The following is a 19026-nucleotide window of genomic DNA, read 5'->3' as shown; positions in this document are numbered from 1 at the left end:
TGTTTAGGTGCTTCAGCAATTTTTGGCAAGATCCTCCTAGTTGAACTTCATATTAAGTTGTAATTCCAAGAATTTAAGACAGTCAGTATCTTTTATCAGCTTCTTATCATATTGTAGGTACATACTGGGTGAGTGGCGGGTGAAGGGGGGGGGGGGGGGGGAATGGGTCCTTTTACAAGTTTTGAACTGCATATAGTGAATAATTTGTCCAGTGTTTAGGAGCAAATAATTGATTAGGAAACATGTATTAATGTCAATGAATTTCCATCAACTGATTTTTCTAAACTATACTTGATTTGCTATTTATTACAATGTACATATCATATGCAAAAAGTTGCTGAGAAAAGGTCATTGATATACCCTAGAAAAAGTAAGGGCACTGAGATGGAATCTTTGGGACACCACTTGTAATTAGTTCCAATATGGATGATGCCTAATAACTTAATATGAGATTCTTTCCCGTTGAAATATTCTGTTTCATGTCAGAGCTATGAAATCTGAACCATTTTGCAGTATTTCACTTTACACCATAACATTCCAATTTTCATAAAAGAATATTGTGATTTACACCGTCAAATTGCCTGTCAATGATAGTAGAGTACTCTAGTATCCTGTAATTTGTTGTCTAAAGATCCTTCAGCCCAGTGAAAGCTAGAGTGGAATGGGGGGTAGTGAATATTCTACAAGCATTGATTCAGGTTCTCTCATAGCTATAACATTTAGGGGCACTTGATTAAAGTATTTTTTTGAAGGGATGCAGCATCCTTCAGTGGTTTTCCCGATGGAATAGAAGAGAGGTAATAAAGAAAATGAAACTCTGAATGGTTGTTATGAGTATGTGTGGATACCCAGCACAAGTGAGTATTGCCCATGACAGGCGAGATCGAATCCCAGTTAGACACACCATTTTCATCTGCCAGTAAGTTTCATAAACAAATAATGTTTTAACTAATCAAAATGTTGTGTCTGAAGATGTATTGCATAAAATGTATGATTGAGGCCACAAACATGCATTCATGATATTAGTGAAGTAACTACAAGCACCAAAAAAATAAAAGAACATTTTTAAAACTCATCAAAATGTTGACATATTTTATATGAGTTATGTTCCACAGAAACCTGCATTCACAAATATCACAGAAGTTTTGTTACATATTTTACTAGGTTAATTCCATTAACTGAGTACAATGGGAATTGAAACTGTTCCAGATTGTTGCTTCTTTGATGCGTATGCAGTGCCGCTGTCATGGAGTTTCTGGCTCTTGTGAGCTGAAGACTTGCTGGAAAACTATGCCATCATTTAGTGAGATTGGTGATGCACTCAAGAGAAAATATCATCAAGCTGTGCAGGTATCATTCATGTGTTATGTAAACTGTACATTAAGTGATGAGAAATTCTTTTCTGCTGTGCAGAAATCTTTCCACTGTTGTGTTGATCCCTGCCTAGGTAGAAAAAAATAAAATGTGTTTCATTAAAAGCTAAAATACTGGTTTAACGCAAATTGTTACTCAGCTCTCTCTATTCCCTACACTTTTCTCTCACCTTTCTCAACATAACATAATTTACCAAACTTCAAAGATAATGTGGATGTCATGTAAGTAGAAGTAGGATAATGAATTATAACTAAACAATTTACATAAAACAAATTTTGACCTAGTGATTTGTCAAAAGGCAATTCTAAGGAACAGAGCACAGTACATACGCTGGATACAAGTTGGAATAAGGACAGGTGGCAGTTCATGCAAAACCAAAAATTCTATTACCAAGCTCTCGTAATAGTGTGATGACTTTAATGAGGGAGGGACTGGTGAACTGTGGACACATGCTGGTCACATGACATAACTGCCAATGAGGAGATACTGTCAGTTGCATAAAGCCTGTGATGTGGTAGATTTCTTTGGAAGTTGGTGGTTTATCTGCAGAGAGTATATGAATTTCAGATTTTTTATCTATCTCTGATCTTTTGTTCCACTTCCTTCCCTCGTTCTTGTTCATCAGTGACATGAGTGTACACTGAATATAAGGCTATAAGGTGGTGAAAAAAAGGAGGGATGACTAAATAACAACTCTTTGTTTTGCATAGAGGTGAGGGATGGTCACAGACTGTTTGTTTTGTGTAATTGTGAGGAATGAAGGGAGTGTAAACTCAAAGCTACTGGAAACCTGTGTTTATTAATCATAAAACATAATAATGGTACCACTTTAAAAAATACACACTGCCTACCATGTACTTAAATAAAATAATATAGTTTGTATTAGATCTGTACATATTTTCTTACTGTCAGACCGGTAATGTTCTGATACATGTTACTGATTTCTGTATTCATGTTTTAAGTAGTTTTTAATACTGGCTGTTAACATGCATAAGATAAATGTAAATTTTTGATTTAGAAAATATTGTTCTTGTGAAACACAACTAGCTCTTTATTCTCATGAAATAATGAGCACTGTCTACAGGGGAGTCAAATTGCATCCATATTTTTAGATTTCCAGGAGGCTTTTGACACCCTTCCTCACAAGCAACTTCTAATCAAATTGTGTGCCTATAGAGTATCATTTCAGTTGTATGACTGTGTTCATGATTTCCTGTCAGAGAGGTCACAGTTTGTAATAACTGATAGAAAGTCATTGAGTAAAACAGAAGTGAAACTGGGAAGATCTCACTGATAACTTTATGGGGAAAGCTAAACAAAGACCACAATTTACTGGCGCAACACTTAGAGAATGCAACAGGTCTACTAAAGAGGCTGCCTGCACTATGTTTGCCCACTGTTTGCTTAGCTATAACCAGCCAAACAAATAGCCCAGGAAAATTTTGTTAACAGCCCTTTCTGGAACCACACTTAACTTATTGCATATCATGATATTTGTATCACATGATACTTAGCCTCTGGAAGTTAAACAGTAAATAAGTAACAAATCAATTACCATTAATGGAACCATGGGACAAACCATACTTACTCTAATTATTCCCAGTCATATGAATCAGACACCTTTATCCATGCATGTTTGGAATGGTGCCTTTCATTTCCTGCCCCAGAGCTATGACCTGAATCATTTTTCAATGTTTCCTGTGAAGACATAGCATTCTAATTTACTCAAAAAGATTTTATGATTGAAGCACCCAGCTACCTTTGATTAATCACACAAAATACCAGTAACCTGTAACTTATTTTCTATTGCATTAAGTACATTTCTCCTGTGTGTGTAAATAGTTTTCTGATTATGGGAATCATGCAGAAATCCATACTGTGCATTGGAAATGTATTATTTGCAGTAAGGTAATTTAGAAGCTTTTATAAATAATATTTCTCAAATTTTAGTAGCATGCTTTCAAAAGTGATTATGGACAGTAGTTTCATTACATTTCTTAAACTCTTTTTCTTGGAAAGAGACATAAATTCACCATATTTCAACCAGCCTGGATATATTTCAGTGATTATTTATGTGTTTCAATAAAAGTACAAATGTTATCACCTTCACAAGAACAGCAATATGGAAAGGATAGATTGCTGCTAACCATATTGAGCAATTGGTGAGTCACAAATACGCACAATGAGAAAGAATGTTACAAAAGTTTCATCTTTTGGACAAAGTTTTCTTCAGAGGTAAAAAATTCTTCAGAGGTAGAAAACTTACACTCATTCATGCAACAACAACAACTCATAAACACTTAGTCACTACTTCTGGGCATTAAGGCCTCGCTTGACCCACCTGGATAGCCAACTGGGAAACAAGAAGGTGAGCCAGCCTAGGATCAAAACCACCTTGTGTATTATTTTACTATGGAGGCTGTTGTGTCATCCAGACTAGATGTGATTTTATGGCAGTTTTCCAAATCCATCTAGGTAAATAATAGTGAGGTTCCCAAGTTATGCCTCAGATGTACAATGTGGAAACACTTTGAAAAGTAATGTCACATTTGACCAAGTGATTACACTAGAAACAGACAGAAGGGATGCACGGATTCCTCCCAAGCCGACAGTAGCTGACAGTAGCTTTAGAATACCTTTGGGAGTACCAAGAGAGATGGCACAGTGGTTAGACATTGGACTTGCATTTGGGAGAATGGCGGTTCAAACCAGTGTCTGGCCATCCTGATTTAGATTTTCCATGATTCCCATAAACCATTTCAGACAAATGCCAGGATGGTTCCTTTGAACGCATATGGCTAACTTTCTTCCCCATCCTTTCCTAATCCGATAGGACTAATGACCTTGCTGTTTGGTCCCCTCCCCAAAAGCAACCAACCCTTGGCAGTGGTGACCCCAAAGTAATACTAGCCTGAATAAGAGTATGGTTGGCTTGCCACAAAAACTGAAGGAGAACCATTTCAGTCCTTACCTGGTGTTGGCTGGATAAAGAAACTGGAAAGAAAGGATGTTGAATGTTACTTACTCTGGTCTCCTGCCTGGTTCTACCAAACTCATCCATTTTATATCATTTTTTATTGTTATTTTCTTGCCTTGCTTGACTATATTTTTTCCATAATAAGTATTCTTAGATGTCGGAATTACTTTTTTTGAAAGTCTACAGTACTCCTTGTAATGAGCTACAGCATCACAAAATGAACTACTTATAACTGATTGATATTTCCCTTGTTGTCCTACATGATTTCTTTATTTCAAGAATAATCAATGGTTTTTTTGTTGACTCTTGTTTAGTCTGAGATACAATTGGGGAGAAATGTTTGTCAAATAAGGTAATAACTTCACCGTTGTGTACCGTATTTTTGTATCACGTTATGAGTGGTCTCTGTAGTAGATGTCTGTGAGCAGTCTCCTAAACGTACTGATTTTGGCATATTAATGACCCCTCTGTACTCAGATTTAATTGGTTACATACACTGATCAATATTAATTCATATCAATGAAGATCTGCATTATCATGGTCTTATAGGGCCTTAACTATTGTCTTTTCTATGTTATTTTTTCATTAAACTAGTTTGTAAGCATGTTATAACTGGCATTGTCTACTTAATGCTTATAACAGAGACATTTTTTAATAACTTTTGGATGGCATTCTGATCTGGTGTGTTTTCACCTGAATTCTCATCAGTAAGCTCTTCTGAAGTTTCATGTAAAGCTTTCCATAACCAATACTCACTGAAGCAGGGGAAAAAATATTTACTGTGCCTGTAAGGATCAAGTTGTGTTTACTCATCTGAAACAATGAAATTATTTCATTCAACCTATCTTTAAGTGAGAAACACAATGAAAATTGAATTATCAGAAATACTTTTACAAACATTGCAAATGGATATCCTAGAAAATAAAAATAAAAGATCCATATTGAACATAGGCACATAAAACACTCTCATTTCTTAGGTATTTGTGCAAGTTTATTTTGAAAGTATATTTTAGTAACTGAAGTTCATGTCCTACATCTGTACTCTACAATCCATGATGTAGTGTGTTTGGTACTGGGTATTTCTGGTACCAATACCTTTTGCTCCTGTTCCATTCGAGGATGATGTGTGTGGAGCACACTGAAAAAATATAATTGTTGTCTCACTCTTCTCTTGGAATTTGAACACTACTCCTCTGTGTAATGCACAACACCTCTGCCAGATGATTTCAGTGAGCACCTCCAGAAAACTCTGGTACTTACAAAATCAATCCATGAAGGCACTTGGCACTCATTCTTGGATATTCTCTAGCTTATCTGTGAGGAGGCAGATATGATTTTAATATAAGGCCATATAAATCATAATTATTCATGAACATGAACCTGAAGGGCTCTATCAGAACTCATTTCCACCCAGAATATAGCTGCATCAGCAGTATTTGTTGTTGTTTATCATTGTTTTTGAGAGACGATACATATTATTACAAATAGTGGATTTAGATAGCCCAAGATTAACTTGCATGCTTGACTAGAAAGAACAAATCCTGTAGGCTGTCTAAGAATACCTATCTATCAACACAATCACATTGCACTAGCAGGTTACACAACTCATAGGAATGTATAGAAGGTATTTCATATGCAGTTCATGTATCCATAACATCCTCAACTTGTGCAAGAATTTTCACCTACTGATCACTGAATAATAGAATACTCTTGCTGATAGCTTGTCACAATAACTGTCAGTTTATTGTTAGAATATTCAGTTTTCTTTACAGATGTAGCAATAGTTTGAAGAGACTGAATAGCTAATTTTCTTATCAATGTAAATGCTCTTATTTATCATCTTCATTGTGTGATTCAAGATAGACACCAGCAGTAACTCACAATAAGTCTGTAGGCTGCAATTACAAATCATCTGGTAGATCTAGATATTCTACCAGCACATATTACACATATTATCTACAATGATTTTACTCAGAGCTTTCTTCCAGTCTTGCTACAGGTGGTACTTCAGCAAGTAAGAAGGTGATACTACCATGACAAATAGAGAAGCAGGTTAGGACCAACGTCATGGCCTGCATAATCTCCTGAACTCAGTCTTTTTATTTTCTATATATTTATATTTTAAAAAAATAGAGGATATAAAATGTAGACTGGCAATGGCAAGGAAAGCATTTCTGAAGAAGAGAAATTTGTTAACATCAAGTATAGATTTAAGTGTCAGGAAGTCGTTTCTGAAAGTATTTGTATGGAGTGTAGCCATGTATGGAAGTGAAACATGGACAATAAATAGTTTGGACAGGAAGAGAATAGAAGTTTTCGAAATGTGATGCTACAGAAGAATGCTGAAGATTAAATGGGTAGATCACATAACTAATGAGGAGGTACTGAATAGAATTAGGGAGAAGAGGAGTTTGTGGCACAACTTGACTAGAAGGAGGGATCGGTTGGTAGGACATGTTCTGAGGCATCAAGGGATCACCAATTTAGTATTGGAGGACAGCATGAAGGGTAAAAATTGTGGAGGGAGCCCTATAGACGAATCCACACTAAGCAGATTCAGAAGGATGTAGGCTGCAGTACGTATGGGGAGATGAAGCAGCTTGCACAGGACAGAGTAGCATTGAGAGCTGCATCAAACCAGTCTCAGGACTGAAGACCACAACAACAACAACAACAAATAATCAGTCATCATTTATAATTTGGAGATGTTTTGTCACTGTATCCTGGATGCCTATGAAACACTTAAACACTACCAGAAAGTGTCTGGAAGGGCCCAACAGTCCACAGTCCATTGGGTGCATGGGTGTAGAGAGAGGGGGAGAAAATTTCAAACATTTCTTACAAATTTTCTTTTAAGAAAGTTGTTACCGTCAGTGATAATCCTGAAATTAAGAATGTTTGAGTGTGTATTTTTATGGACTTTCTCATTTGTTTCTTGTGTGAGGAATCTGCTGACAGTGTTTTTTGTGAACGTATTTGTTATAATTGTGTAACACAAAGTTTACTTAAATTTCTTGTTGCACATATAAACAAAGTCCTCACAGTTCTTTCTCTACACTTTCATTTGAGGTACTGTAAACCACAAAGGCAAATTCAAGAACTTCATATTTTGAGTAAATCCTATATTTATGAAATGGTAGCACAGTAGACTCAACATGAATTACATCAGTTACTCTCTATGGGTTTACTATTTATTCACATTCAAAACATTTGAGTGTACATTTGGTTCAATGAACACAGAAAATAAAAAATCATTGTGAAGACAAAGTTCATTCATAATTTATATGCATGTCATAATTTTCATCTTAATCATTCATGGCCACAGTATAAAAACTAAATATGTGACTCTGTATTATTTTTGTCAAGAATGCATTAAATGACAACAAAGTGTTTGAAAGAGCAGCTTGCACATGTTTTATTTCACCAATGGTACATGGATGGGCTAACCACATAGTGAATGTGTGTGTTACTCCCTAGGACTGAACTTCTTAAAGTTATGCAGCACCACTTTCCCTTCTGAAGTTTTGCTTTCTCTTTTGCATAATCTGTGTCATGGCTGCTGCCTGTGTAAACTCCCTCTTTGTAGTGTTTACTATATTCAAACATTCTCCCAGCCTCCAATTTACATCCTTCGGATGATGATTTTGGGGTACATTACTGCAGCTTAGAAACTTACCATGAAATCTGGCCTGTGTTTATTTCCTTTAACTAGGTGTTTCTTATCAAATTTTTCAATGAAGAATGCATAGTTTTCTTTACAAGAAACCTGAGCATGTAATACTTATTTTCAGTATAGCCAAAATCACATTTCCACATCAGTTACGAATTGCCAGGTACCAACAAGTAAGTTTTTATTTCTTTGAATGTATTATTGTGCATGAATGATGAATTGACCAGAACAATATTAAGAATTTTAGTCCAGCCAAAGCAATAGTCTGCAAACATCACTAACATTTATGATTAACATATGCATTTGACAAGTAGTGAGTGAAACGATGTGTATTTTGCAACTGTTTCATCCCATAAATACATAGTTGCCTCTGCATTCTTGGTGTTGTGTATGTCTGTCTGTGTACACAGCAGTCTGTGTACTAGAGAAGTTAAACCCTGTTTAATATGAACATTAATCTAAACCAGAGTTTACATCCCTGAAACTAAACAAATAAATTCTACAAGGTTTGGCTACTATTTTACCTTAGTTTGGAATACTGAGGAATTTCCCATTTGCTGTCTCATGTCTGCTGGTGATGTTTCAACAATCAGAACCACATTCACTCCTACAAAATTGTATTATTGACATCAATATTGCTAGAATTTTAGCTTTCCTGTTTCTGGTTTGTTTGTTTATTCTTTCTTCCCAATGTCTCATTCCACCCCACTCGGCTGGTGCACTATTTGTCAGTGACAATTAGTGTACACTAGAAAGCCCTCAAAAGCTATGTTGAGGCACAGTTACTCAACAATGAACTTTACATTGACATGCAGCAAATTTTATAGAGTCTTATAAGCATGACATACATGTCTATTATTATTCATATTTCAAGTTTGTTTGTTTGTTTTGTATGTTATTTCTGTAACACTCATTTATGTCTCTTCATATTTTTTCACCTTTCAAGCAGGTGGCGACAAAGACAAGGAAGCGTCTTCGGCGTAAGAGCAAGACAAAACAGGGGTTGCCTGTCAGTAAAGGAGATTTAGTCCACATTCACAAATCTCCAAATTACTGTGTACATAATCCTGCAGAGGATATTCCTGGTACTTCAGGAAGAATTTGTAATAAGACTTCACATGGTCCAGACAGTTGTGACCTCCTCTGCTGTGGCCGAGGCTACAATACGCAGGTACTAAACATATTTAATTAGAATCAACAAAATATCATATAAACTTGGGAAATAGTTATGATATTGAGTCAAGTCTAAGAGATATTTAAAAGAAATTTACATCACTTACTGAAACTTCCTTTTGTTTCATGAAATGAACACTTGCTAAAAAGTGATTGTCATTTTTCTGGAAGTGACAGCTGGATTCTATGCAAGAGTAAAAACATTTTCTCTGTTAAGAAACTGATAAATCAAATTTTGGTGAATGACATAAATAAAACATTTAAAATTAATGTGACAAAGTATGTATGGGTGCATATACCTGACAGGATTCCTTTTGTTGTGGAGTGTAAGTGAATGATACTTCCAAAGTTTAGAGGATTGTGGAGGGTGATATGAAGAATATTTGTCACCTATAAACTATGCCCATAAATAAACATTGGAACATCTACAGCACTGTGATATGTTTTTACTACTTTTCTTATATGGTGCATTCTCCATGCAGTCAGGAGAGTCTGCACAACTCCAGAGTAATTGGCAGAGCTTTATTCAGTTACAGTGTACAATAAATGTTCAGTGTGAAGACCACCAATGTTTCTACATAGCTGGTTGTGCCAAATCATGTCCTGTTATTTGTGGGATTCTTCTCTATGTTCTTATGATGTAGTAAAAATAAATGCATTGAGTTCATATGTTGTTTGTGCAAGCACTGGGTACACAACAGCCTTCTTAGACCCCCATAGGAAGATATCTAGAGGGTTAAAAATCAAAGGATAGCTCTGTGTGGGACATACTGACTCAGTTCATCAGGTGGACTGAGAGAAGACCATAGTCGAATGTTTATGGGCATGGAGTCAGTTTTCCGAACAATGCAAGCCGCATAGCTGTATGTTCACAGTCCAGGAGTCATGAGCATGTGCCCTTAACATGTGCAGCAATGAAGAACAAAACTATGATTTATCTTGTGAGTTATCTGAAACAAAATTTTGTGTAAATCAAGGAACATTCTACAATAGAGATTGACCAAATGAGTCAGTGCAGTTCTTGAAACACTGATCTAATATTAGGGGGAATGGAACTGCTCGGTCCAGCCATACTGATGGATAAAAATAAATAAAGAGGCTGAACATACCCTTCATCAATGTTTACCATTTTGCATTCCATAACCTTAATTTTTAAAGAAATATCATTTTTATTTTCTCTTTCACCTGGAGTGTTAATTGTCTCAGAATTTTACAGAAAGACTGAAACAGTTTTTGCATTATCTGTTGGTATTATGAGAAACAAATACTTAAAGTATCCTCTGCCTTGCTTCACTATCTACCTATCTGTTTCTAAGTCATACAGCTCATTTCATGGAATGGCCACCTGAATATTAGGAAATTATAAAGGGAAAAAGGGATTATAGTGTAGTACTTCAGTTAATTGTAATTTATTAGTCAATTCATATCAGGCCATAACTGTATCAAATATTTTTATTACAAGTTTTATAAATTTAGTAACTAAAGGTAACAAACTAAGAAGTACCATTTCAGGATCAATAAGATGCTTACATTTTTTTCAGTCTTAGTAATTTATTTGCTTCATATTTCTTATGTAAAGTGGTGTGCACCAAAATGTCTCAGAATAAGTTAGTCATGTTTCTGCTGACTCTTGAAACTTCTTGAGAGGCAATATTATGCATGACTTGTTAAAGCATTTCTTATGAAAACTGTTTTTATGTTTTTACAATGAATTTGTGAGTTACTCTACTGTAAGTCTCTGTAATTTCTAATTGAAACATACAACTTAATAAATTTCTCTAATGACTGAATAGTCTGTAATAGTCATGGAAATACAGGATAGTCATCAGGATCATCATTTTTATATGCCACAGAAGATAAGATCATTACAGATGGCATTACACTATAAATTGCCATCTTCACTTACACTTGTAGTGCATTTATAGTACTGTAAGACACAAACAACAGCATGACCACAATGAACCAAAGTTTATTCCACTTCAATGTACAAGCAAAAGCAGTTGTGAACATAGACAAAAACATAGAATTAATCCAGGTATTGATACAAGCAGATGCTGACGATAAGTATGGATATGATATGAGGACGAGTGCCTGCTGCACTGCCATTGTAAAGAAGAGAGCTCTGGTCAATGGTGTGGCAGATGCTCTGCCTTGGGCACAAGTCATGTGAGTCACTGCAGGTAGCCTCCATTGTTGGCTACCACATATGCAGCTGGCACAATATTTGAAGTGTAGTGTGCCATCAGCTTGGTGCTGCAGTGCATACTCAAGTATTACGTACGGGGTCATAGTACCCCTCCCACATTGAGGAAAGGGCACTCTGTCAATGCAGGCACCAGCATCCCAGCTGAAACACCATGGCCACTTGTGATGGATGCCACAGACAATGACAGTGATGGCAGAAGGCGATTCCAGACCAGAATCAATGAGTAGGGGTGAAGTGTTGCAACCGTGGACATGTGCAGTGGCTGCTCCCCCACTAAGTACCATAAGTGAGAACTGCTAACAAGTGCACTGGTAGCATGTCAATGTCTGTTACTCATTGTGGTAAGACTCCACTCACAGTGAAAACTCCAGCCACTCAGGTTACTGGGAACTCCACTTGAAATTGCCAGAGGCAGCAAAGCATCACAGGAGTACTCAGAATCTGGCACCAGGGGGTTTGACCCCAATGGAGAGAAGGAGCTGGCCCATAATGAAGGCTGCACAAACATGCATTGGTGTGTCAATGTGAGCAGATGCAGGAGGCTGTGTGGCTGGTGACAAAGTAGCACAGGAGTGGCCAAGATTTCAGCTTGTGGGTCAAGGCTTGCTTCGCATTTCCCCCACAGCCACACTGCACTGTCTGAATGTGAGGAGGGGAAAAGAGTGGAAATCAGTGAACACACTGCATTTAAATGGCAGTACAGCCATACTGCATCGACTTGATTTTATATTTCACACTTCTCAACAACACAGACCACAAATGAAACAAGTTACCAGTATTAGTTAATTACTTTAGATGTGCTGAAGACACAGTATAATTTTTATCTGTTGCAAACTTTTGGCTTCAGACAGACACAGACAATTTCACCAACCTTCACATTCAAGTTGCTATGTAATCATGACTCATTTAGTTTCATAATAAAAAAAAAGTCTTTATCTCACATATGTCAATTGAAATATTATAGCACTTTTGAAAACTCATTATGGAGACCTGAGAAACCCACTTTAGAAAATCAACGTAGATGTCCTGGATAGTCTTAATGTAAAATGATTTGTAATTAAAACTGTAATTACCTTGCAGGTCAATCAGTTACATCCACAAATGTACAGAGGCACTTTCAGCTGAAATGGCAAATTATCTCAAAAATAGATTGCCAGTGTCCTTAAAACCTATATAAAACCTTCATCGGAATTCTTGCAAGCCCACAATGAAGTCTTCAAACTTTGCATTTTCTTTAACACCAGTGAGCTTAGTGAACTAGACTGTCATTGTCAGAATGTGTTCCTTCTGCAACATGATTTGGTTTTTAAATACATTTCCATCAAATCAGAAAGAAGTTACCTTGCACTTAAAATACAAAGTCTGCAATAGATTTAAGGTGCTCTAATTTTCGTTCCTGCACTCATTTTTCCTTCATAAATTCAACAACAGTGAGATTTAAACTGAAAAATTTTTCAAGCTCTTTATTCCTTTCCCCTGAAAACCTTTACAACTGAAAAAACGAATAATGAGTGTGACTTCAGAAAGTTTACTGTTCATACGATCAATATCTTCAAGTGGTCTATGCCTGCAAATTTAGGACGATGTGCAGAACTGTGAATCCCAACTGTCAATTGTTGTAATTTTTTGTGCTTTCATTGGCAACTGAAAGTTTAAATTCTTTCTGCATGGCACTATAATGTTATTTCCTAGCAAATAAGCAGTACCCATAGCTTCATCCCTCTCTTCAGTAATCCCCATTCATTTTAAAGGAATGTGATGATAGACTGCCTCTTTTTGTGCACACAGCCACTGAACCTGTGAACGTTCTTCATACCATGAACAAGTAGCAAATGATAAACAGCACTGATACTTTAATTCTTTCAAATGAAAAGAGTTGTGCTGTTCACAAAATACTGTACCATAATGCTAAACAAAATGTCATGCTGTTCCAAATACTTCCAAGAAGGACTGATCAGAGCTGAGTGACAGGTATACCTTGGCTCACATGTGGCCCACACATGGTGCACATGTGAAGTTGGGCACACTGTGGACAGCCCTGATATAGCATCTTATCTTCGACACTGATCCCCCACTGGCATAAACCTGTAGGAACTGAAGAAGTATGTCAAGATACTGTCTGTGGAGGAGTCTGTGATGTACTTCTTCATTTGAACCATGGTCATGTGAATGAGACCTTCTGCCTCACCATTAGTTTGGTGGTGAAAAGGAAGAGCAGTCATGTGGTGAACGCATTAACAGGCGCAAAAATTGTGGAAGGCCTGAGACACAAACTGTGGACTGTTATTCATCAGTAGTGCATAAGACAATCCTTCAATAGAAAAATTTTGGAGAGGGAATGAATCAGCCATGGTTGACATGGAAGGACGGTGGATAATGTATGGATATTTAGAGAAAGCACTGACAACCAACAACTAGTAAGAGTTCATGGAAGGTTCTGTGAAATTAACATGCACACATTTTCATGGCGACTGCAGTGCAAGCCAAAGAGAGAGCATTGCCCATGGGGCCTCCTGTTGGGTTGCACAGTGAAAGCAGACCACAACAAGATGTAAAATGTCACCATTGATGATGAACCAGTAACTTGGTATGTAAGACATCCAAATGTCCCTGATGTATGAGCTGAAGCACATGCCACTGTAGGGCAGATGGGATAACAACCCTAGGTGAGAGCCCATTTGTAGCTAAGAGAACAACACCATCAAATACTGAAAGGTGGTGACAGAGGGCAAACAATTACCCAAGGGATCAGAAGCCCTGCCCATAGGCCTGTGCAGCCACCCAAGCTACACAAAGTGAGAACTTTACATAAAACTTGAGCAGAAGTGGTAGCAACTATGATCTGGGAGCCTTTAATAGGAAACCCTTCAACTGTATGTTGCATCTCAATATCTAAGTGAAAAAAGATGAGTTCATCCTGATGAAAAGCAGGATCTAGCTCCTTTGGGAGCTGTGTCAATGGATCAGTGTTAACATGCTGCACTGTAGTCCTAAAATGTATTTCACAGTTTTATTGAGACTGAAGCAAGACCCAATGCTGGAGGCAATGTGCTGCTTTGTCAGACAATGAAGCAAAAGAATTTAACAATGAAATCATGCTCTTGTGGTTAGTAATGAGGTGGAACTTACACCCTTACAAGGACACATGAAACATTTTGAGGGTGAAGCTGACTGCAAGTCCTTCCTTTCCAACTTGAGAGTTGCACTGCCAACCAGAATTGAGTGTTTTTGATGCATAAGCTATCGGACATTCAGAATGATCCTCATATTGATGCACAAGAATGGACCTGACTCCATATCAAGAGGCATTTGTAGCCAAATCAGGTTGTGGCTAGGGTGGAAAGTACAGGCAAGGAGCAGAATGTAATTTAAATTTCAAAAGCATGAATGCAAGCTCACAGGCCAGTGTCCACTGAAAATGAACAGTCTTGTGGCGCAATTGATGGAAGGATGGGCCAATGCTGCCACAATCACAATAAATTTGTAATAGAAAGCAATTTTACGTAACAATTCTTGTAGTGCTTTCAGATTTGTAAAGCAAGGCAGAGTTGTGACCATGGAAACATGGAGACATAAGGGCTTAACACCATCCCAAGAAAACTCAAAGCCCAAATACACAATAGATGGGTAAAAAAGTATGACTTGACCAAGTTGTATTTCAGCTCTGCAGTATGTAAGATTATTACAAAGTTATATAAATGCTCTTCCAAGCTCTTCGTCTTCAGGTAAATCAGTCATGGAGAAAAACTGAGTATAACTAAAAATTTGTCCATACAGGGTGAAGAGTAAGTGTTAACAATAAACTGAATGTTTACTAAAACTTTAAAGTCACCACAGAGGTGAAGGTGCCCAGTGTTTTACTTTTCTTTTTTAACACAAAGGAGGGTAGGCCACTCACTAAGTGTAATAGACTGTATGACTGCAACAATGTCAGCCTGTCCAATTCAAATTTTGCTTGACCATGCAAAGCCACTGGAATAGGACATGCATGGAAAAAGTACAGTGAGCTGTACAACTAGTGGCAAGACCTAACCTATCTGAGGAAAGAGTTATGAACACAGAACACAGAAAATCTAACTGCTTGGAAAGGACCTGATCAAAAATGTGGTGCACCATATTGAAAATGGAAAATCCAAAAGCATTGAAAGCATCCAGACTGAACAAATTGGTAGTGCCAGCTTCATCCATCTCAAAAAAGTCCATAAACCATAGATTTATACACAGGGGGAGCCATAAAATAGCCCTAGAATTGTAATGCTACTTGTTGTAACTCACCAAATGTCAACTAACTGAAGAAAAAGTTGGCCATCCCAAATCTACATATGTTTGTGAGTTTATTAAAGTCACAGCTGCATCTGTGTCCACTTGTAGAGTGAGCAATTTGTCCACCATTCACACTTTAATAAAGAGGTTATTAGTTGTAAGCACTGGAGACACAATTATTTTCTCTGTCCATGTCTGCAGGAGGGAGCTGGGAAGGACACACAAGTACTATATATCTTTTTTTTCCTGCAGTTGTTGCTAGTCGCACAATACTTAAGGCATGCATACCTTTCATGTTGCAGGAAACAGTATGGGGAAAATGCAAGCCTGGGGCACTGCTGTTGCTGTGGTTGTTGTTCTTGTTGTTGTTGGTAGGCACATAGATGTCCAGTGTGGTGTGGTGGTGATGTTTATGTGGCTGCCACATCATCCTCCCCTGGATAAATGTCTGATGCCTGATAACCAGAAACAGCAGCCCATGTGGCAGTGTCACATCAAACCTTCATCTGATCACTATTAGCATGAGATACTTCGAAAGACTGAGCAATGTTTAACGTTAAATGATGAATTCTCATCAGAGAATGGTCTCTGAACATAGTCATGAACTATTTTAATGGGAAACAGTATCAGCAATGCCTCTTTTATGATCTGTCAATAGTTGCACTGTGCAGTGGTCAACATCTTAGACACACATGCAATTGGTTGTTTGGGGCCATCCTCATTCCTATGTGCCAAAATCACCTTCATGCCATAGGTGGATATGTTGAATGGCATGAACAACTAATGTTCGGGAGACAAAGGGATGAGACAAGGTGCAGATTGCAGTGTGGTTTTAACTGGGTAAAAGAATGATTACAGGCAGGGGTCCAGTTGTAGAATGCTCCCTTTTGAAGCAGTTGGTTCAGGAGTTGTACAATGTTGGCTGCTTAAGGTATGAGTTTGGAGCATTAGCTGACTTTGCCCAAAAAAAACCTGCAAATGAGGTAAGTTCCTTGGATGGGGACATTTCAATCTGTAGACCTGATTCTGTGTTTGGTGAGCCAATTCTCTAAATATTCCTCTTCTGGTTGAAAAATTGACCCTTATCCAACCGACAACACAGACCTGCATCCTGAAGGTTTGTAAATTTAGTGCGGATGTTTCGTAAATGTTCCTGGTGGGAGGGCCCCATGACAATGAGATTATCCAGATAATTCACACAAGCTGAACTGATCTGTGTCAGTTGTTCCATATACCTTTGGAAAATTGCAGGGTCTTAGGCAGTGCCAAATGGGAGTTGCTTGTAGTTATGTAATCCAAAATGTGTGTTGCTGACAACAATTTTCTGAGATAACTGGTCTAAGGGCAACTGAAGGTAAGTATTGGCAAGTTCAGTCTTTGAGTAATATTCCATCCCAGCAAGTTTGGTAAGGAGGACTTCCATCCAGGGAATCGGATAAGCTTTGACCACAGATTGAGCATTTATGGTAGCCTTGAAAACCGCATGGAATCAAAGAGAAGGACTGGGCTTTCTTATTATGACTTGTTAGGTGGTCCACACACTAGATTTCACAAGATAAGTAATTCCAGCAACCTGGAGATGATCAAGCTCCTGCTTCACTGCAGTATGTGAGGCCGCTGGCATGGGTCTGACACAGTAAAAATGGTGGGGTGTGCCATCCAGTTGAAGGATGATGTGTGCCTGAAAATCTGAGGCACACCACAATTCTGATTTAAACAGAGGTGCAAATGCTTAACAAAGATTGTCCAGTTCCTGCAAAGGGACTGCAGTGAATATACCTTGACTTCATTGGAGACAGAAAACTGAAAAAGTGTGAAGGCAGTGAGACCAGAAATATTTGTGTTCGTAGGCTGCTATGATCAAGAACTGCCCATAAAGAGGGACAGAATTGTTTGCATAGGCCACAAAATGCTGCAAGTGTGGAGACTGGTCTGGTGAACCCAGCTGTGCTGTCAGATTGATGAAAGAGATTGTGGCCCCCGTATCCACCTGAGAATGGACATCCTTGTTACAAATGTTGAGTGTGAAAAATAGCTTCCTGATCAAAAGGTCTTCCAGTGGGACTGCTGACTACAGCACATGTATGGTGTTCTGATACTCTTGTGGGGTGGGATGGGAACAGGTTGTGCTTCAGTCAAAGTTGCTCATCTTTGTGACAAAGTGTGCAGCACCCCCAGCGATCTGGACAGTCTGCCCAGGAGTGAGTGGAAAAAACACTGTGGGCATGAGGGGAGCTACTCCCATGATCTGCAACAAGGTGTGACCAGAGGCTCTGACACCAAAGGAGTGTCAAACAAGGACAAATGATGGTGCTGCCTTTGAGCTGTTCTACACCTGCAGTGTGAGAGTGCAGTGGATGAAAGTGCACCATAGCTTGTGGCCCCACCATGAGTCATGAGCTTGTGCAATTTTGAACAAGTGTACAGTGTATAAAATATTCTCCAATGAGAGGTTATCAAGTTTCAGTGCCACAATGTGGACATCTAAATCTGGTGCATGTTGGACCACCATGTTAATAATCAAGGAGTTTGTGTACAAAGACTTCCAGCCTTCACTCTTGTGAGGGAAATCACACTTGTAGCTGACACCTTGCAAATCAGTGACCAAAGAGGCAACCACATGGTATCTCTGGTACCATTCATTAGTCAACAGAAAATGTATCAAATGAAGAGTGCAACAGAGTGTAACAGAGTAGCAAACTTTTGGAACAGAATGGACTTTTCTGGTGATCCCGAAGGGGAAAAAAAAATGGCTGTGATGAACGAGCTGTGACTTTGTGACTTGAAACACTGTAGGATACTGTTTCAGTTGATACAAGTATGTGTCAATAAAAGGTGGAAATGATGGGGGAGGTACGAGGGTGCCACTAGTGAGAGGTGCTGAGGCCTGGACAAGTGGGTCTCATGTGCTCTGAATTTGTGCGCCTGAAACTGAAGTGATTTTTGTAACAAGCCTAACTGGAGCTGCTGCTGCTGCATTAACTGCTACTGATGCTTCAGCAGACAAACCAGTTTTGTGTCCATGCTACCGAATAACTTCCTGTTTCTTCATCACCAATGCTATATCTGTGGGTAGCCAGATGTCAGTGCACACATTAGAGCTCTGAAAGAAATGGTGAAACAGAGGGAGCCATCGGGCAGGAGAGCCACCTTCAGAAGAGTAACCCAATCTAACAATAGGTAAACAGAATCTGTCACATAGACTGCAGAAAAAGCAACAGATCAAGACAAGGACAAAAAACCTAGATTACAAGAAGGTGCTACCTAAAGACTTCTCCACAATGATGGCAATAAGACCAAGAGCAGCAGTGAGACAAATCCAAGATGTGTCCAAAGAAAGTAACTGGATGACAAGCAAGGTAG

The 19026-nt window shown here is 38.2% G+C and overlaps 1 protein-coding gene across 2 annotated transcripts in view; it reads left to right on the top strand.

Annotated features, from left to right (window-relative positions):
* LOC126299030 (protein Wnt-16-like) overlaps positions 1–19026 on the top strand; it is a 748335-nt gene that overhangs the window by 713311 nt on the left and 15998 nt on the right. The window contains exons 5-6 of one of the 2 annotated variants that reach the window (XM_049990672.1): positions 1210–1350; positions 8971–9192. In XM_049990672.1, the coding sequence (XP_049846629.1) occupies positions 1210–1350; positions 8971–9192 (363 nt within the window). Of the gene's footprint in view, positions 1–1209; positions 1351–8967; positions 9193–19026 lie in introns of both variants that reach the window. The other variant, XM_049990671.1, reaches the window with a different exon arrangement.

The sequence above is a fragment of the Schistocerca gregaria genome, chromosome X (assembly GCF_023897955.1).
Source record: "Schistocerca gregaria isolate iqSchGreg1 chromosome X, iqSchGreg1.2, whole genome shotgun sequence".
NCBI lineage: Eukaryota > Metazoa > Arthropoda > Insecta > Orthoptera > Acrididae > Schistocerca > Schistocerca gregaria.
The sequence above is the reverse complement of the archived record's forward strand: the minus strand, read 5'-3'. Positions and strand labels throughout refer to the sequence as shown.